General features: G+C 37.3%; 2 protein-coding genes across 4 annotated transcripts; one reads left to right on the top strand and one right to left on the bottom strand.

Annotated features, from left to right (window-relative positions):
• Positions 1 to 3434, top strand: LOC149932415 (golgin subfamily A member 5-like). Of its 3 annotated transcripts, none has more exons than XM_090156068.1 (12): positions 1 to 62; positions 503 to 585; positions 704 to 910; positions 986 to 1576; positions 1637 to 1760; positions 1825 to 1921; positions 1980 to 2086; positions 2147 to 2455; positions 2523 to 2621; positions 2679 to 2828; positions 2897 to 3130; positions 3205 to 3434. In XM_090156068.1, the coding sequence occupies exons 3-12, from the start codon at positions 720 to 722 to the stop codon at positions 3289 to 3291; spliced, it is 1989 nt and encodes a 662-aa protein (XP_090012194.1). In that variant the 5' UTR covers positions 1 to 62; positions 503 to 585; positions 704 to 719; the 3' UTR covers positions 3292 to 3434. The 3 variants fall into 3 exon arrangements, with proteins under 3 accessions (XP_090012194.1, XP_090012193.1, XP_090012195.1); XM_090156067.1 differs by lacking the exon at positions 1 to 62 and adding an exon at positions 398 to 457 and having other exon boundaries at positions 514 to 585; XM_090156069.1 differs by lacking the exons at positions 1 to 62; positions 503 to 585 and having other exon boundaries at positions 660 to 910.
• Positions 3435 to 3445: 11 nt separating this feature from the next.
• Positions 3446 to 4573, bottom strand: LOC149932414 (uncharacterized). The gene is made up of 5 exons (XM_090156070.1): positions 4415 to 4573; positions 4142 to 4324; positions 3980 to 4081; positions 3856 to 3906; positions 3446 to 3798 (listed from the first exon to the last, which is right to left on the bottom strand). The coding sequence occupies exons 1-5, from the start codon at positions 4505 to 4507 to the stop codon at positions 3703 to 3705; spliced, it is 525 nt and encodes a 174-aa protein (XP_090012196.1). The 5' UTR covers positions 4508 to 4573; the 3' UTR covers positions 3446 to 3702.
• Positions 4574 to 21046: the final 16473 nt, after the last annotated feature.

Below are 21046 nucleotides of genomic sequence, written 5' to 3'. Positions count from 1 at the left end.
GGCCGGTGTGGTCCAAGGGCCGTGAGGCCATCTAGCCAGCATGACAATGTAGTGTTTTTGTGGTAAGTAGGGGCCGACGTTTCTAAAATGCCCGGGCTGGTTTTAGGTCCCAGTCCGGACCTGTGCCATAGTGTTAACCCTCCCCCCCTGACCGTGTTATAAGTAATAGTTTACCATTTTGTATATAGCACTTGTTCATTTAACCGAAGTTTTTTGGTTTTTTTTAACACCTTTTTTTATATTAACTCGAAACCTATTATATCAACGTTTCTTATTGTTGTTTCTGTAATACCATTATGTACCTTTGCTCCTCCCTGATTTAAAAGGGATCTTATGGGTAAATAAAATTCATTCATTCATTCATTCATTCATCATTCAATGTTGTAAAAGCGTTTCTACTGCAGAAGTAGATTTGACTGAATTTTGATGAGTTACAATTTTAACCGCCGTTTACATGGTAAATGTATCTACTAAGTGCTTATTGAGCAGGTTTTTTTTTTAGTTGAATTACAGGAAATTAAAACTGGTGCAAAATCGGAAGTTAAACCATCAAAGTAGCTTATTTTACTTTAGCCTTGGCTTAAGGTAGGTCTTCCTTTCTATCTTGGATTAATTACGTGCACGTAATTAATTCGAGTTTCTATCATGGAACTTCCATTTTTCTAAGTCATTTCCCATTTTCATCTTTTTCACGTATTTTTAGGTAATTTGCTTTCAAAATGTCATGGTTCGCGGATGTTGCTGGAAAAGCGGAAGAGTTGTTGAATAGAGTTGATAAAACTGCTGCAGTTGCTCTGCAAATAACTGATGGGAAAAGTTATCTTCCTTCTTCTCAACAGCCTAATTATGAAATCAATGGTAAAAGTGAATATTCTCTTAGATCGAATGATAATCTCTCTCCAAACCAGAGGTATTTGTAGATGTCAGCTGTGTATTGGGGTAATAATGGTTGACTACATGTAGCTTTCTCCAATTCTAATTATAGTAAACAAGTTCCCTCTTACGTTCCTACAACCTCTATCGATAGAAAAGTTTCACCTAGTACTGGTGCTATACCAAAGTCTTCAAAACCGGTTATTCAGAGTCAAAAGTCTAAAAGCCCTCCTAAAACCTCAAATGATGAGGAAAGCCTGTTCGATTTTCTGAATGCTCCAGAAGTTATTCCTTCTACATCAAAAACGCCTCTTAAACCAGCTCAAATTGTAGTCAAAATACCAAAAGCTGAGAGTATACCAATGAAACAAGATGATAAAATATCAGCCAATTTGGCAAAGGAAACAGAAAATACTGATATTAAAATTGAAGAGCCTGTTACAGACTTATCTGTCACTGAAATTATTGTCACTCCTAATAAGATTCCAAAAACAGAAGAAATTGTTAAACAATCTGAAGTCAAACCACCATCCCATTTGGCTTCTGAAGTTCGAGAACTGAAAGCTAGAGAAGTAGATTACGTAGCTGCTCTTGAAGCTAAAGACTCCCAGCTGGCTGTATTACGGATACGATTTCAAGAAGCGGACTTTGACTTAAAATCCACTAAAGAGGCATTGAAAAAGTACAGTGAAGATAATGATAGGTAAGTTTTTATTGACTTTATTTATCTTGTTCAAGTATTGAATAACTAAGCTTTTTTTAGATTAATGAAAGAACACACTGCAGTTAGTGAAGTTAATAGTGATGCTATTACTAAGTTGAAACAAAAACTGGAAGAAACTGAATTAGCTCTCCAACAAGAAAAGGATTTACGTGAAAAAGCCACTGTATGGTACATATAATTTAGAGAGATTAATTACTTAGCTTTATTAGTGTGACCTTTTGTTGTAGATTGAAGCTAGGTCAAACTTTTCAAAGTTGGAAGAAGAAAAACAACAGCATGCTGAAAATCTGTCCTCCACGCAAAAGAATTTGACTGAATTAAAAGGTTGGCGACTACATAAAACTTTTATTACGTTCACATTCACCATTAATTTTTATTTTAGCCCAAGTTAAGGACTTAAATCAACAGCTTCGTCAAAGTAAATCTTCTTTGGAGACCGTGAAGCAAGACTTGGCTTATTATAGGCAAAAAGCTCAAAGGCTTTTGCAAGTAACTGCTTAGTTTTAAAAATATAGGAAATATTTATTTAATAATTTACTTTTATATTAGTCCAAAGAAAAGTTAATATCAACTTTGAAGGATAACAATGTCTCAAATGATGAGCAAACAGATGGAGGTGAAGGAAATAGACTGGCTGTAGAAGAATGTTTAACCAAAGAGAATGATTCCTTGCGAGAAGAATTGATACAATCAAAGGCAACATGCGAGATGCTGAGATCGGAATTACAGAATCTGGAACAAAGCTACCAGGAAGAAGTTGAAAGAGGAAATGAAAGAGTCAGACATTTGGATGAAAATCTCCAAATTGAAAAACAGTGTCGAGAAGATCTTGAAAATGAAATTGCTCAGCTGAAAGAGGTTGACAGTAAATTATATTTAGCATCTTGTTATTTACATATTACATGTACATATTTACTTTATTTAGGAACTGAAATTTTTACGGGAGGATTTAACGCGGACCAAAACTAATTTGCATTCACGGATTAAAGACAGAGACTCGGAAGTGGAGAAATTGAGAAAGCAGGTATGCAAGTAATTCAAAATTAAGAATTTTTTAGGTTTCAATATTATTTTTCACCAGCTAACAGCAAAGATCACCAGTGGAAGTAATCAGTCTGAATTAGAATCTCGGATACGTAATTTAACAGAAAGTCTAATTCAAAAACAAACTGTATTGGAAGCACTGAGTACTGAAAAGAACTCTTTAGTAATGCAGTTGGAGAGGATGGAGGTTGTTAAAATTACTTTATGGAGCAATTTTTCCCTTGACTATTAATTTATATTATTTATTTTTTATAGCAAAGAATGAGAGATGTACAAAACACAAGTAATAAGAGCAATACAAGTGTTGGGATACCCGTTGAAGACGCCAAAAGCCGATATCATGGGTCATATTTTGTTGAAAATGCTTTTGATGGGCGTGTCACAAAAAATGTGAAAAGAGCCTATGGAATTATAGATTCGCTGAGTATTAGAACTGGTTCATTTTTAAGAAGAAATCCAGCATCGCGGGCATTTCTACTAGCTTATATGGTAAAATTCCCTTTACCCGAATTATTGAAATAAAACAGCTTTTCTTAATCCTAATTTAAATTAATGCTTTATAGTTCTTGCTGCATATTTGGGTCTTGGTAATTCTGATCAGCTACCAACCTGAAATTCATGGCATAAACCACAAAATTGATTTACCGTAACTCTAATCAAGCAAATTAAAATTGCCCACTATAAATCTAATTTATTTACATTTTTAATTGAGACAGTTCTTAAGATTTCTTTACGGAAAAAAATCAACTTCTTACATAATATGTGAATAAAAGAAAAGTATTTTTTTATAAAATTTATTAGATTAATGGTATAAAAATATATGGACCATTTTGTACATAGATGTAATTGCTTCAAAACCTATGATAAAGTGATAGGCCTTAAATTCTACTATGTTTCCTTCTCTAAAATTGTATTTAAAATATTTTTCAAAATAATAAAAAAAGTCAGTTGTTTGAAACTGTTGCACTAGACTAAGGGTGTTTAAAAAATATCTAGAGATTCTGGGTTGTTCATGGAATGTAGGTTGATGATGGAATGTGAGAGAATGAAAATATCTATACTTAATATGGGTAATCTGGGTAAAGAATGATAAAACTTGGTTCCTGAAGTTCTTTTATCACTTGATACTGAGAAATCACGCATAATAAACAGTAAACCTGAAATTGAAAGTGTTAAGGTTTTAAAATTTCAAGAAAATTTTAAAACTTATTTACATGAATTCCATCCAAAGTCCAAATAAGAATAGCTGCCAATATTGAATAAAGCTATGGAAGAGAACTATGATATATAAGAGCAAATTTTTTGCTTAAGGAAATTTGAGATTCTTTTAAAACATACATTGCGGTAGTAACGATAAATAAGCCAAAGACCAAAACATATGGCTAACAATATTTCGAATGTTGTGGCAATCATCCATGGTAAAAGTAAGCCCCTATTATCCTGTAATACCAAATGAATTAGCTATTCACCATCATCAGATTTTTATTTACAGATGTTTACCCTTCTAACACCGACAACCAAAAGTGCGGAGAAAGCAATGAAGACCAAACTAAATATAATGCTAAATGTTACAGCTGCTGTAAGACCAGATCTTTCCAATTCAAAAAAAGGAGAAAAGAACTCATCAGAGTTTCCACCATTAAGCACAAAAATTGAGTAGCAAATGCACAGGAGATGTATTACCTAAAGAGCAAAAAACGTTGTCGGTAAAGATGTGTTGAATATTTGAAATGGGAGTTACATTGATTAAAGTGGAGTATTAAAGATACGCACTGCTGTATACATTGCAGAATAAAAACAACCAAATTTTAAAGACGTCCATGAGTACACCATGAAAGGTGTCCAGCATTTTTGTAAAATAGCCATAATTTAAGTACACAATTGAAATGACTTATTAATACATTACTTTTAGCATTAGCGTCAGTATCCACACCCAACTACAAAGCAGCGTTGCCAGATCCAAGGCTAAAAAAAATTATCGATTTCAGAAAACAATTATCGTATGCCTGAAAATTGGCGGTAAATTTGAATAGGCCTTTCTATAAAAGAAGCTACGCATGCTGCAGCAGCTGAGCTTGTTTTTATGTAGCTCATTCATCACGAAAAACGTAGAAGTTCAGTTCAGTCTATGCTTAAAAACAGGGTGCCTCGTCGAATTTTCGCTATGTCCAGGGCTTTTCGTAGTAAAACGTCATCGAATACTCAGTAGGTGTTTTTTTTTCGCCTGTTCTGGGTTTTTTGAGCAGGTTAAAAAGTGTCAGAGGTGGGCAAAAAATTGCGAGCGTTCGGAAAAATGAGCATATAGAGTTTTAAACACGGCTTGCTCAAGTGAGCGAGTACTCAAGGCAAACGAGTTTATTTTCTCTATCTCTAATTGAGAAGCCTCTGGGCGAGCGCCGAATAGTTCGTTCCGGCGTTGATGGCTGACGGCGCGCTGAGGGAGATTCCCCCCTCGACGGGTTAGTTCCCTCACTTTTAAGCGCTCACCGCGCGCTGAGCGAGATCTCCCGATCTTCGGAATAGCCCCCTCACTTTTAAGCGACGCGTTAGTACCCTCAGTAGAAAGCGCTGACGCAGCGTTGAGGGAAAATTACCGAGAGAAGGAATAGTTCGCTCAGATTTGTGCGCTAGCTACGCGCGGATTTTGATCACGGTGAGCGACGGTAAAGTTCGTTTACGCAAATCGCTCACAGCGCGGCGAGCAAAAATTTCAAAAATCAAACATTAAACTATTACTCGGCTATGGGTTTCTTATATACTTTTTTTATTAATAAAATGAAGGGTACTCTAAACGTCGGGAGTTAATGATATCTTCGATTGAATAAAATTCAAAGGTTCTTCCTAATTTATCCAACGATAAACTAGACCGCAAATATTCCGTTTAGTGTTAAAAGAGCTTTATTAAATATTAAAAGCCACAAATTATAACAATAGGCGCTAGTATACAATCTTTTGGTCTTGACAAACTTGGCAGGTGAAATGGGCTGCGCGGTACGCGTTTCTTCATTTTTAGGGGATTGTGGCTCGCGCTACTTTAATGGAAAATATTAATTAATGATCGGTACCATAAAAACAAGTGGACATTTACTAACCCCTAATCCAACTCATTTGTAAATCTCCAGAATTTAATAGACAGTTTTAGCAACTACCTACAGGGGCGGTGCCAGAAGATTCTTAGGTGTAGGCTAATAATGTTTAAAAAATCAATGTAACAAAAATCAACAGTGAAGAAGCTGTCAACGATCACCGTCAAGCTCAGCATGTGGGGAGTGGGGACCCGCTGGCTGCCGGTGAGTATGAACAAGGAGGGAGGGGGTGGCATTACCAAGGTAACCTATTTAAAGTTACTATAGACAATAGGCTATAATCACTATGCTGTAAACATCTGTGTCGCGCGAAAGCGATCCAAATGTAACGACTGACGATTACGATAAAAATTACATCATTCTTCCGAACTTCAAAAGGGCGTTATTTTATTTCTGGGGGGGGGGATTTCTATTTGAACTTGTAATAACTTACACACAAATATTTTCTTTACATTTTTCTGTTTTTATTGCTTACGATGTTACATTTTATATACAATATCGGAAATATTTCAATAATTATTTAAATCTTCGCTCTTGCTTGATACCTACAAAGATTCTCAAAAACATTGTGTGGAGCGTGTCATTTTCGCCTAATTTGGTTTGACAACAATGAAACGAAACCAAAATTAGTTACCGCCATACGCCAAACGAGGAGGCAATGAACACCGCTAATGCCCCACAATGGAACATTTTGAAAAAAAGGATCCACCGTGGAACTTCGGATGTCATTAGAAAGTGTTCATCTTGTAAAATACGGAACAATTAAAACAGCGAATATATTTTAGTTTCAATAGTTCAGCATTTTAGAATCACACAGCCTAATGGCCTTTAGACCAAATGAAGGTGGTCCTGAAAAGGACCGTTTTGGTTTTAGCCAATTATTTGGCTTCTTCTGGTTTTTGAATTTTTGAGACCTTTACGCAAGAACAACCAGCTACAGCCACTTCGGGGGCTTTGTTGGCATTGTCCAACTGCTCCTTATACAACTGGAGTTCAAATTCCATTGCCCCGTTCTTTAACTTGGCATTCATCAGCTCATCTGGCCTTTGGTCGAGTTCTTGTTCGTTACAGAAAATATCAAAATATTTTTCTGTAAATCGTCCTAAGAAATAAAAAAACAAAAATTATCAATAATTAGTAACAATAATAATAACTATAGGTAAAACTAATTTGCTGTATTTACGTTTTAGCGATCGGCTTTCAACTTGAAGCTTGAAAAGAGGGGGGGGGGGGGTGGAACCTCAACCCCTTTCCAAACTATCCCAATCGTTTCAATTTTGGGACCCGCAGGTGGAGTCCAGACACGAAGGCGTCTCTTTCGGCATCTTAACGAAAAGGGAAAGGTTGACCACTCATAGGAAACGTCTCTTCGTCGCAGCGGGACATTACTAACCAAATATTTCCCCGAAATAGGCATTCACTCGCTAATTTAGGCTTGACTTATAATATACATATATAAATATACTTTTCGCTAAACTGAACTCCCCCTAAAAATGAGTCGTATAGCTTCATAGACTAGATCAAAACTAGCCCTTCTGAAACCGAAATAAGTATTCTATAATAAAATACCATATATTAAAACGGAGAAAACCATGTATATTCGGGCCGCGTCTACGGAACGTTAGCTCCAAAGTATATTTTTCTGGACTACGGATAGACTAACATGAAAACGTTAATCAATAAAAATAAAAATACTACGTAATATCATAAATCCATAATTTAATGGAAATAATTCACTAAAACCTATTTACAGAGTGACGTCATCACGGTAAAAAATCACCCCTAGCGAGATGCTGATAAAGGGCACGTCATACACGAGAAGCCCTCTATATAGAGTGTCTCTTGTGGCTAGTTATCAGTAAACGTTTTGCATATAAAGAATAAGACGTGTCATACTTATGTAACAATATTATTAACTAATGGTATTATTAGCTATTTTTACTACATTTATTTACAATGTTTATTTATTCTGTGTTACTATTTACTAAGTTGCGACTAATCGGGCCGATTAGATATTATTGAACCTTGGAATCTATAGCCGACATATTCAGACATTAGAATAATATTAGTTAATTCAAAAGCATTGAATTGGCGGCTTGGCCCGATTCATAAAATCCTATTTGGCTCTGCAAACCTTTTTTCCCACTTTGGGCTTTTTTTTTCAACACTGCCCATTCCAGACAGCAAGGGCGCCACTTACTCGTTACTGCACCTGACAAAAATATTAAAATAGGGGGACAGTCGATGGAGGTTTTTTTCTATTTAGCATCGAACCCATTTTCTTCATTCTCGCAGTTTTCAATTTCAACAATAGCGTGTACTTCTTAACGTCATATGACGGGGTCAACGCCAGAATTCCGAACTGACGCCAATGAGTCGCCCCTCCCTTGGGTCTTAGCCGTTTAAGATAGCCAATGCTAGGGCAATTTCGAAGTTTCCTATACTTATACCTCGCTTCGTAATCCTTTCTACAATAATAGTATAAATAGTAGGTTCCTTTCTCATTTCGTTACAGTTTCTTGTCGACTTTTCTCAAGTCTGCGTCTTTCGATTCGTATTTCGGTCCTTCCTTAGTTTAATTTTTTCGTGTTTTTTGCTTTAGCTGTTCATAATTTTTCTCGCCTCCGAAGTTTAATTTTTTCGAGTCCATAGTTTTGGAGTTATAGTACTTCGACTGTGGCTTGAGTTTTTTTATTCAGTTTCAGGCTTTAAGTTCGCTTCCGTATTTTACAAGATGAACACTTTCTAATGACATCCGAAGTTCCACGGCGGATCCTTTTTTTCAAAATGTTCCATTGTGGGGCATTAGCGGTGTTCATTGCCTCCTCGTTTGGCGTATGGCGGTAACTAATTTCGGTTTCGTTTCATTGTTGTCAAACCAAATTAGGCGAAAATGACACGCTCCACACAATGTTTTTGAGAATCTTTGTAGGTATCAAGCAAGAGCGAAGATTTAAATAATTATTGAAATATTTCCGATATTGTATATAAAATGTAACATCGTAAGCAATAAAAACAGAAAAATGTAAAGAAAATATTTGTGTGTAAGTTATTACAAGTTCAAATAGAAATCCCCCCCCCCCCCAGAAATAAAATAACGCCCTTTTGAAGTTCGGAAGAATGATGTAATTTTTATCGTAATCGTCAGTCGTTACATTTGGATCGCTTTCGCGCGACACAGATGTTTACAGCATAGTGATTATAGCCTATTGTCTATAGTAACTTTAAATAGGTTACCTTGGTAATGCCACCCCTCCCTCCTTGTTCATACTCACCGGCAGCCAGCGGGTCCCCACTCCCCACATGCTGAGCTTGACGGTGATCGTTGACAGCTTCTTCACTGTTGATTTTTGTTACACGCACAAACTAGACATTAGAATTATTCAAACAATTTTATTATTACTAAAATTCGGTGTGAAATAAAAACGAAAAGAACGCTATTAGTTTCAAAACCAGGTATCTAAAAATATTATTTAAATTTGATAAAAATTTATAACGTAATTCTTTTTAAAAATGGAAAATAATCGATAACTTTGTAACTATACATTGGCCGCTATTTGTAATATTTATATTTTTAGTGTAAAAGAAGTTTGAAAAACGGCAAAAAAGAAAATTCGCGTAAATCGAGTTACCTCAATTTGGAACTAAAACAGTTTTAATATTGGCACAGGCTGGCCATTATATTAATTCCAACCCCTCCCTTTTTTCCTGAAAAAAATTATTATTTAAAAACCGTGAGTCTTCGCAATTAGCTTGATCATTTGATGATATGGTTATTTTTGTCGATGTCATAAACAATGGACAAAATCGAAGATGGTTATATGCACAGATATTGTATTATATTTTACATATACATTAAAAATAATCTTATTATTAACTTATTCATACCGTCAAATGTGAAGTTTAATTTTTGAAATGTTTGCTCTTCGCGATTTACCGTAAACGAACTCTGTCGTCGTTCACTCTGATTAAAATCCTGGTGTAGGTAGTCAGGAGCGGCGTTATAGGGGTAGGCAACTAGAGCTATAACCTACTTTTGTGTTCAAATAGGGGCCCACAAATCGATCTGTCGGGGCCACATCAAGTCGATTTTTAAATTCAAATAAAATATGTGATGATAGTTAATACTGTAAAATTTTAAAAACCGCACTAATATCAAATAATAAATAAATTACCTGAATTTGCAAAATTGAATTTTAAGTCAATACATAGAGGGGCCCAATATTGAGGAACAGGGGGCCCACAAATGATAAACATTATTAGCCTACACCTAAGAATCTTCTGGCACCGCCCCTGTAGGTAGTTGCTAAAACTGTCTATTAAATTCTGGAGATTTACAAATGAGTTCGATTAGGGGTTAGTAAATGTCCACTTGTTTTTATGGTACCGATCATTAATTAATATTTTCCATTAAAGTAGCGCGAGCCACAATCCCCTAAAAATGAAGAAACGCGTACCGCGCAGCCCATTTCACCTGCCAAGTTTGTCAAGACCAAAAGATTGTATACTAGCGCCTATTGTTATAATTTGTGGCTTTTAATATTTAATAAAGCTCTTTTAACACTAAACGGAATATTTGCGGTCTAGTTTATCGTTGGATAAATTAGGAAGAACCTTTGAATTTTATTCAATCGAAGATATCATTAACTCCCGACGTTTAGAGTACCCTTCATTTTATTAATAAAAAAAGTATATAAGAAACCCATAGCCGAGTAATAGTTTAATGTTTGATTTTTGAAATTTTTGCTCGCCGCGCTGTGAGCGATTTGCGTAAACGAACTTTACCGTCGCTCACCGTGATCAAAATCCGCGCGTAGCTAGCGCACAAATCTGAGCGAACTATTCCTTCTCTCGGTAATTTTCCCTCAACGCTGCGTCAGCGCTTTCTACTGAGGGTACTAACGCGTCGCTTAAAAGTGAGGGGGCTATTCCGAAGATCGGGAGATCTCGCTCAGCGCGCGGTGAGCGCTTAAAAGTGAGGGAACTAACCCGTCGAGGGGGGAATCTCCCTCAGCGCGCCGTCAGCCATCAACGCCGGAACGAACTATTCGGCGCTCGCCCAGAGGCTGCTCAATTTAGCCCTCTCGCTGAACAAGAGCAGCTGGAATTCGAATTTGAAGCGCTCGCTCATTACTGCAGGATTTTCAAAAACGAGTGCTCACTATTTTTGCCCACCTCTGAAAAGTGTAGCCATATGACGTCATTTTACTTATATTCTGTCTTGACGAAAAAACGAGTTTGAGTAAGAAGGGAGTAGTTAAAGGTTAAAGGTTATTTACAGAAAGTTTCCCGTCATGTTTTCGTAAAACGAAATTTAAGCAGACGACAAAGCTAGATTACTCCCTCTACACCTCCTTTCGAGGATGAGTAAAAAGTGTAACCTTAGAGCTCTGGAACCAGCGAACAAAATTCGGGACAGGGTAAATCTTACCCCGCGAGAACAGGCAAATAAAACGTCTTAGGGTAAAAAGTTTACACTTTTGGTCCCCGGACAAGCGAAAAAAAAACCACCTAATGTTGGATATAAGGTGGTGGCGTCGGTCAAAGACCAGTTTATTTTGAGCAGTAAATTAAATAGAATCTGGGGGGTTCACCATAGAAATCGGATAACAAACTAGAACGATTTTTGAAATTTTGTCGCGGGTTCCGATTAGAACTTTTAAAAAACCCTGCTTTTGGCCCATGCTTTTCTTTTGGCTGGCAACGAAAGTTACGCCATCGGTGCCAAACTGGTGAACTAACACTCTATTTCGCCTAAACTTAAATGGCCGACTTTAGCTCGACGCTAATTAACGCGGTTTTTTTTACATCTTTAAAGTAACTTATGTTCAATCAAGGACAGTAGTATCTACTGTCCTTGGTTCAATCACGGCCGTCTCGAGATCTGCTTCGCGCTCATAGCGGCCCAGGCGATCATACGAAAATCGCGTATGGGAAATTAGTTCAAAAACGTCTCACATCATTTTTTGGCGTTAGTGTAGCCCCCCCTTCAGAAAATTCGTAGCCATGTTATCGAATGGGAGGAACTGCGCGGAACTTTGGAATTTCAATTATTATCGCGTAATGTGTAATTTTTTGTAAAATATTTTTTTATTAATATTTAAGTTAATTAATAATAAAAAAGTTAAACACCTCTTGAGATTTTTTAACGCAAAGTAAAGTTTTGAAAAACGTTATTAAAATTTGGTGATTCCGGAGCCAGAAGTCGCCGTCGACGTTTTCTGTATAAAAATGTAAACACTTGGTTCTCCCGAGCGGGTTCTCCTCACAGCTGTATTTTTGTTATGTAGTAACTTCCAGAGGCCTTTGTTTTGTATTAATGTTTAAAAATTTAATTAAATTAAATTAGTAAAATAAATTAATTTTAAAAGAAAACAAATGTGACTTCTCTTGAAGAATATGTAAAAGTTTATTATTAAGGTATTGACTTGTTTTTTAAGAGCCAAAATAAGTTTAATAATACATAATAGTAGGAATATGGGATGATGTATTATAATGATAATTTATACAGGACTAGTTGGAATATTGTTTAACATATAGTATGATTATTTATTCAAATATTGACTAGTTGATAGCGTTTACCCACTTCCCGCTGGAACTCAGAAAAAATTCGCTCCATGGTTTGTGCCTTACCGCAACCGATGGAGCCCGACTTTTCTGAGGTCACGTGCCGGAAAAGGGTAAACGCTTCGTAACAAAACCGTCAATGGGAAAGCTCTCAGTATTCGAATCTAGGGTACGAGTTTAAATTATCTTTGACGATAGTAATCGGGTTTTTCCGTTTCAAAATACGCAGTAGATTAAGCCCGAGGCTTAAGACTGGGCAAGATTCCACGCCTTAAAATTTTTGTCTACTTTAAAGATACATTCTGAACGAACCAATGGATGAAAAGTTATGAAACTAGCTTTTAAATAAACCTTGAAACTTATTTCAAGTCATATTTATAATTCACCGATGACAAAATTCGTGAAAAGTATTAATACCGTTCCGAATCAGTGTTGGAAATAAGCTTTTTAAAAGTACTGGTCAATGTGACCACTATACCCCCTACTTAAAAATAAAATAATTGGTCATGACCACCCTTTTCTGCCCCACCTCTCTCCCCCCCCCCCTTTTATTTTACCTATGAAAGTGAGTTGTTAATAGCGGTTAGGAACTATAATGATATTTATTTATCACAAACCAAAAAGCTTGGATATTTATCACATTTCTTAAGGAACTTTAAAAAATATTTCATCATATTCTTGTTCTTCGAATAAAAACAGTTTTACTCCTTTTTTACCTTCTTTTTGTTTCTAAAAGTCATAAAGAAATTGCAATGCCTTCTATGCTTTTTTTCTTAAACATATTCTTAATGATTGATCTAGATGTTTCGCATTTAGTTCTACGAATCAAAGATAATATAACTACGTACCCTAGATTCGAAATCTCGGCAATTTTCACTAAAACTTTACGTTTTAACTAGATGTCGGTAGCCCTGCCAGCTCCATGGAAGCCATTTTTTCCGACTTCCGCCGGGAACTCAGTAAGAGCAAAGATAATATAACTACGTACCCTAGATTCGAAATCTAGCTCCTGGCGCGTTTACGACTGAGTTCCTGGCGGAAGTCGGAAAAAATGGCCTCCATGGAGCTGGCAGGGCTACCGACATCTAGTTAAAACGTAAAGTTTTAGTGAAAATTGCGCCGTGGTTTTTGACTTACGATTTCCAAGATACCAGATATTTTTGCGTTATATTGTTTTAAAACAATAATGGATCATGCCTGTAGCTCTAAAAATGTTTCTAAACGAAAGAAAACTAAAGGTGAGTAATATAATCTTGGGTTATCTCTTGAAATTCCTTATTTCCCACCCTGCTATGGAGCCCGATTTTTCCGAACTTCCGGCGCGAACTCAGTAAAAGCCTCATAAAAAACGGGCTATGGAGATTTCGAATCTAGGGTACGTAGTTATATTATCAGTGCCCCCGCCAGCAGTAGGCACAAGTAGGCACGTGCCTATGTTGAAAAATTTTAGGTCTATTTAAGGGGCCTCTAAAAGTTTAAAAAAATACCCACTTTGTCCTCCAAATGTGACCGAAAATGATTTTCAATTTTTTTTTTAAATTGGTCATCTAGCCCTCTAAAAAAGTAATCCCATTCAATTTCAATTTCCAATAGTCCTAAATGGCCCTCACAAAATGTTATCTTTTGAACCACCTATCCTCGAAATCAATATTTCCTGAGTACACTACCAAAGGCAAGTTTAGTGAGAAAAATTATTGTTCAAGAGGTCAATGAATCCGGTGGATTCCACTCTGTAAAAGCTGACGAAACTCGGCACAATGCGGGAGTAGATCAGTTAAGTTTTGTATTCGATATACTCAAGCAGAAATAGGTGTCGTAGAACGATTTCTAGGGTCAGAATCACAGATTTACACAAGTTTGATTCTGAGAGTATCAGCTTGGCAGTTATAAATATTTTGAAAGAGGGTGGTTTCAAACTGGAGAATTGTGTTGCACAGACTTATGATGGGGCTAGTGCAATGAGTGGGCACGTAAAAGGAGTGAGGGTGAAAGTAGAAGAAGCAGTAGGTGCCCATTGTCCGTACGTTCATTGCTACGCCCACCGCTTAAATTTAGTTTTGGTTGACTGTTGCTCCAAAATATCGACAATTAGGGAATTACTTGGTTTGGTTCAAGCCATTTACAACTTTCAAAGCAATTCGGTCATTAGAAGTGAATATTTTGAAAACTCCCAAATAGATCTAGGCTACGATATACTTAAAATGCCACACAGTTGCGACACTCGTTGGTGGAGCAAAAAAAGGGGATTAACTATTTTAGAAATAGACTCGATTCCGTAGTTTTAACTTTAGAGAATGTGATTGAAAACGGAAAACCCGACGAGGCTGCCGAGTGGCATGGGTATATATCCCAATTAGATAACTTAAAATTAGTCATTGCATTAGACGAAGTATTAGGTGTAACAAATTCCCTGTCGAAATATTTACAAAGTTACATAGTTATTTTTACGGAAGCCGTTGCCATTTGCCAAGCTTAACTGTCAAGACTTTAGAAGAGTGTAGAAACTCTGAACGCTTTGATTCTATTTGGGAAGAAGCTACTAAATTCGCGGAATAGTCTTTATTTGCAGTACCTGACCGTAACAGCGAACCATTAGCTTTACGGAAACATAAATTTATCCCTAACAGGAGATTAAAACATATTGTGGTAACAAGTACAACGGGGCCCAGGGAAACTGAAGCAAAAACCCTGATAGACCAGATGAGGTCCACCTATTTCGAATTAATAATGAAAATACGATTATTAGCTAACTCTGGTCTATATAAAGGTATCATGGCGTGTGACCCTAACTCTGAGAACTTCCTAAACGAAATCGATATGATAACCAATTGTAACACATACGATAGGTTTCATTCCGACCTTTATTCCTTAAAAAGTCATTTTAAATTTGCGAGAAATCTTATTATCTCCAAAAAATTTAACAGCGTAAGCGACTGCTTCCACTATTTAATGACCATGAAAGATGGCTTGCCTGACCTTGTTGAGTACTACAAGGCTGTTTCATGCATTCCTGTGGCAAACACTATCTCAGAAAGAAGTTTAAGTTCCCTGAAAAGAATAGAAACACGTCTACGAACAACTATGGGATAATTTAGACTTTCAAATCTGGCTACGTCGTCCATTAATCGGGATTTGTCGAATTGTTTAAAAGAAAACCCTAATTTAGTGAGTGACGAATTTGGTAAAAGCTCTAATCGAAGAGTTTGCGACACTTTTTAAGCTTATATATAATAATGAACTTATAATTTGTTAAGTTGAGTTTAATTAAAATAAGTAGGGGAAGAGAAAGTTAAGAGTCAATTAGTTGTCTAGGGGATGAATTTGAAAAAAAAATTCTTTAAAATAGGACATTTCTAAATTAAAATATATAGATGGCGGGCCTCTAAATCAGACCGGGCCTGTGTATTATAAATTCCTGGCGGGGGTACTGTATATTATCTTTGTACGAATCTGACTGATTGTAGTGGAATAACGTCAAATTGCATTACTGCCAGATGCCACGAAATACGCTCAATTTAAGAGTCAAAATCCACAATTTCATTGGCTGTGAGAAACTGAGAGCGCAACCAGGGAGGCTATTCTCTAATTTATCTCGATCTCACTCTCGATGTCGACTCGAAGTCGATCTCGAAGGCGATCACTTCGATCGAGAAGTCATTTCTCGATAAGCGCTATTCTATACTTCATCGAAATCGACTTCGAAGTGATACATCTCAACTCTCGACAAGCGAGTAGACCACGTGGGTTCTACATATTTCCGGTTGTAATCGCGCATAGGCTCTCTAGTTTCCGCTAGGAATATAATACTCGTACCCTGGAACAGAAAATTGTATTCCCCCACAACGAGCTCTCCGTTCTACCTAAGGCAGTTCGGCGGGATTCAAACTATAGAACCTAAGATTTTACCGCCATCCTACGACGCTTAAAGAAACTGCATTTTTTTTTTAATTCGTCTGCTAGTTCTTCCAGACAGTAATGCCAGATCGTGGGTTTCAAACTTCGAAAATTTGAATCGCGATACAATAATAATAATAATAATCAGCTAGGCTAATACCCAAGGCACCACCTTAGGCCTAAGTCATCATGCGACTTTTGAAGCCCTTAATTCAGGTGGCCGGGCTAAGGGTTCCGGAATGTCTATTATGTGTTAGTGATTTATTTCATTAATCAATGGGCCAAACCGGCCCAACAATTCAACGAATGCACGATCTCACTGCCCAAGAACAACTAGCAGACGAAATGTTTGGATAAAATATCACATTTTCACCAATAGAGGTCTATACTGTACTACGTTCTATGGTTTCAGACTGCCTTACGCGCGGCGGGCACAATACCTCTCCAGTGGAACATTCATACTCCTAGGTTTCCGACCAATAAGAATACACCATCACAAAAACAACTGATTACAAACGCACATGTTTTATAGTTTAGAGAAAGGATATTTATTTTCATTGTAATACTGCAGTATATATTTAAAGTCCAAAGGATTTATTGTTTGGTAAACAGTTTTGGTGTAAAGAATTGGTTGTGTTTTTTTAGTGAAATTTCTTTTATTAGCTTAGAATTATCTTCTATAAAGAAATAAATTAATCGCTGAACTAATTTTTTCAATGTTGGAGAGACAAAGTCGTGTTTCAGTTTCCCAGCAAGAGGCAATAGTGGAATTTTTGTCACATCATGAACAATTCAAGCCGAGCTATAGCAAGCGACATTGCTTTTTTCCCTAAGAAAGTAAGAAAGACGGTTTGGGTAGTGGACTAGTGGTAGCTTTTTAGCAACACGGGAGAAGGGTGGGGGGAGGGAGTTAAAAAGAACTACCAGCTCGATGATTGGTTGAAACCTCTGTCGAAAGCGATCTCGTAAGCTTCGGAAGTCCATCGAATTCGAGTAGCATTTTTCGACAAATATTTTATAGAATAGCGTTTTTCGACATCTCGTGAGAACGATTCGAGATCGAGAGAGATCTCGATCGAGAACTGCTTACAGAATAGGGCCGGGCAACGCTTTTATCAGTGAGAAACTGAGAGCGCAACGCTTTTATCATTTTCTCTTTTCGGTATAGAATTATATTTTTAATTAAAAATAAACTGGCCATTATGACCAGTGAACCCCCCAGGGGGCCTATTCTGTAAGGATTCGAAATCCAATTTTCGATCGAAAACTACATTTCGAACTTCGAGATCTCGACGAATGGTATTCGGTATAGATTTCGAATAAGCATAAATCAATGCAATTGTCGTAGTCGATTTCGACATGGTATAGGGTATCGAGATAGAATTCCCATTCGATATTTACAGAATCGCCCCCCAGGTTCTATTTAATTTACTGGTCATAGTCCAAAATAAACTGGTCTTTGACCGACGCCACCGCCTTATTTCCAACACTGTTCCGAACATAGATATAGGAAACGTATATAAAGGTCTAGATAAAATATTTCAAAGGGAGTGAATACGGAGGTGACAGCTAGCAGAAACGCGTAATTTCTGCAGGCTATCCTTATAAAGCGCTATCTATTGGTTAGAAAGCTCGTGCTATCGTCGCGAGAGCCATTGTCTCCTGCTTAAAAATTATAGTAAAAGTCACCAACAGATGGTGTCTAAAGACTACGGCCTGCGGAAAGGTCAAGCACTTAGTACTAAAATGCTAATAGCGATTTCCACTGGGAAGCTCCGAGAGCGCCCCGAAATCGATTTCGACGTCACAGATCGTGTCGAGATTTCCAAGGATCGCGGTCGAGCGAGTTTCCCAGTGAAATACAACCTCGTTTTAAGAGCAACTCTCGGGGGGGAGGATTTTCCAGTGAAATAAGCGGAAAGTCATGGCGGACAATAATATTGTATTCGATACACTTTATTAAAGGGACTGGAAAGTGGGGTTTTGAAATCGTCTAGTGACGTGGTATCTCCAAAAAAATCCGGACCCTGCTTTATTTCCTTTTTTCCCCGCTTGAGGAATTTGGCTCTGACGGAGATGTTTTGAAAATAGTGAGGAGCGACCCGAGAGAGACTAATGACAGGTATTCATACGCGAACTAAGATATTCGGGCCTTCGTGGACGTGGTTTTGGTTCTAGTATTTTAATATTTATTTAATTATAATGATGTTAATGAACGAGTTTAATTCAAATAAAAAACGGAAACGTGATGATACGAAAATATATCTTGTTGGCGAATTAGATAAGTGGGAAAAGGCAAAAAACTGTGGTGTAGTACTAAGGTTTATCAAAATGCTCCAGTGAAACCAAGGCCCTAAGAAATTGGCTTCGATTCATCTAGCGTTTTTTTACAAAATTCGATGAAACTCGTAAATAATAATTTAAAAAATTATTATTTACGAGTTTTACAACAGGCCGAAACACTCAAATGAATTTTTCGTTAAACATTTGTTGTTCACTAAACTAAATCTCAATAAAGATTAATGAAATTTGAAAACTTCCTACGAGCTCAGCTATAACACTAACCAAGACCACGCTGGATTTCGTCATACAAAAATCTCAACACAGCGGTGCCTGTTTACGTCTTCGCGAACTTGAGAAAAAGTAGTTCTACGCGCCAAATTTCGTTAATGACGTCACGGATGACGTTTTTCAAAACCCCACTTTCCAGCCCATTTAATCATCCATGGTTAAGCCTAGGCGTAAAGGAGAACTTACTTCATTTTCGGAGTGGGAATATACCACATCCTCTTTATATCTTATTATTTTAGGCCTTTATTCTATTTCCGGCGTTGGCCTTGAAAGAATTGCCTCTATTTCTTCGTCGGAACTATCCGAAGACGATTCTATAAACAAATAAGTAGCCCGAATATTTATTGTCCTATCTAGCTCCGCCATTTTTAAAAATCACGAAAACCGCTCGAAATCTGTTGATCCGTCGAATTTCTCGGATCAAAATTTTCGCTCTCAGAGCGCTCGCTGTGAGAGCGAGATTGCCAGTGGAAGACACAGATCTCGTCACGAGCTGCTCTCGATTTCCCAGTGGAGGACGAAATCTCATCACGAGCGCTCCCGGAGCCCCCGAAATCCCCCAGTGGAAATCGCTATAAGAGAGCTCGCGCTCTTGGTCACGTGCCTTCCTCGGTGTCTGCTAGGTGTCAATTCCGTATTTTATGTTAGGCTTAGACGCCCCGAAATTTATCTAGACCTTTATATAAATTTCTTATATCTATGGTTCCGAATTACAACCTACTTTCTAAAATCTCATTTTTCTTTCTAATACGCGCGTTGACAACACAAACTTTACCTAGACGAGCAAATGCTCGGTTATCTACATGGTGCGGGAAAAATATTATTTTTGAATGTTATAAAGCGATAAACGATTTTTCAAGACGATTTTATATTACATTTAAGTTCATATAAACGGGAAAAATTGTCAGTGGAATATTTCTTATATCATTTGGTAGGTTAATTAACGTTTAATTATCGCCAACTTTACATTAATTTCAATGGGGTGGGAGAAAACTTTTAACCAAGTTACGCGCGAGCGCGCCTCTTTAGGCAGCGCAGATGGCGTTACTGTCGTTTTAGCCAAGAATCTAATCGGTACCTTGGACCCTATTCTGTGAGCACTTCTCGATCGAGATCTCTCTCGATCTCGAATCGCTCTCACGAGATGTCGAAAAACGCTATTCTATAAAATATTTGTCGAAAAATGCTACTCGAATTCGATGGACTTCTCGAAGTCGATCTCGTCGTGTCCGAAGCTTACGAGATCGCTTTCGACAGAGGTTTCAACCAATCATCGAGCTAGTAGTTCTTTTTAATTACCTCCCCCCCCTTCTCCCGTGTTGCCAAAAGCTACCACTACCCAAATCGTCTTTCTTAGGGAAAAAAGCAATGGCGCTTGCTATAGCTCGGCTTGTATTGTTAAATATAGCCTTAGAAATCGATATTAGGCGTAATTTTCAAAGATAAAGAGTTATAAGAGACCAAACAATAAATCCTTTGGACTTAGAGCTCGGCGTTTGGATAAGAAATAATAACTTTATTCATTTTTATCCACAAACGAAAATTATCCGAAAAAAACCCGATTATTTTACATGTTAAATTGCTATATAGCCGTGGATAATATCCATGGATAAACAGTTAATCGTAATTTTTATGGTTAATCAAAACTTTAGCGGTTAATTTAGCTGTTTCGCCGAGCTCTATTTGGACTTTAAATATATACTGCAGTATTACAATGAAAATAAATATCCTTTCTCTAAACTATAAAACATGGGCGTTTGTAATCAGCTGTTTTTGTGATGGTGTATTCTTATTGGTCGGAAAATAGAGAGCCTATGCGCGATTACAACCGGAAATATGTAGAACCCGCTTGTCGAGAGTCGAGATGTATCACTTCGAAGTCGATTTCGATGAAGTATAGAATAGCGTTTATCGAGAAATGACTTCTCGATCGAAGTGATCGCCTTCGAGATCGACTTCGAGTCGACATCGAGAGTGAGATCGAGATAAATTAGAGAATAGCCTCCCTGGTCAGTCATTCGATTCATAGAAATCTCATAGGTAACTAGAATGCTGCCGCCTACGGCCGAGCTTGACGCCAGTTCGCCTTGAACCTTCAGCCAATGAGAGGCCGTAGAGTGGTTCCGCCAAGGAGGATAATAATCCTCCTTGTTTCCGTTACTATAGCGGGAGATAGGTGATGTCATTCTCTCCGGTGACATTAAATTCTTGGCAGAACCGCTCTTTGAGCTCTGATTGGCTGAGATCTGGCTTCGTCTGCCACGGCGTTTGGGCCATTTGCCAGTTA

Source organism: Leiobunum rupestre, chromosome 8, assembly GCF_980474605.1.
Source record: "Leiobunum rupestre chromosome 8, qqLeiRupe1.1.hap1, whole genome shotgun sequence".
NCBI lineage: Eukaryota > Metazoa > Arthropoda > Arachnida > Opiliones > Sclerosomatidae > Leiobunum > Leiobunum rupestre.
Note: the sequence above shows the minus strand (reverse complement) of the source record. Positions and strands in the feature narration are given on the sequence as shown.

Excerpts from the sequence above, each read along its gene's own strand:
- LOC149932415 (XM_090156068.1), top strand. The coding sequence starts at position 720 with ATGTCATGGTTCGCGGATGTTGCTGGAAAAGCGGAAGAGTTGTTGAAT. Across the intron at positions 2,087-2,146 it reads AAGCTCAAAGGCTTTTGCAA|TCCAAAGAAAAGTTAATATC; the intron begins GTAACTGCTTAG and ends CTTTTATATTAG. Across the intron at positions 2,456-2,522 it reads AAATTGCTCAGCTGAAAGAG|GAACTGAAATTTTTACGGGA; the intron begins GTTGACAGTAAA and ends TACTTTATTTAG.
- LOC149932414 (XM_090156070.1), bottom strand. The coding sequence starts at position 4,507 with ATGGCTATTTTACAAAAATGCTGGACACCTTTCATGGTGTACTCATGG. Across the intron at positions 3,907-3,979 it reads TTTATCGTTACTACCGCAAT|CTTTATTCAATATTGGCAGC; the intron begins GTATGTTTTAAA and ends TCTCTTCCATAG. Across the intron at positions 3,799-3,855 it reads GGACTTTGGATGGAATTCAT|GTTTACTGTTTATTATGCGT; the intron begins GTAAATAAGTTT and ends TTTCAATTTCAG.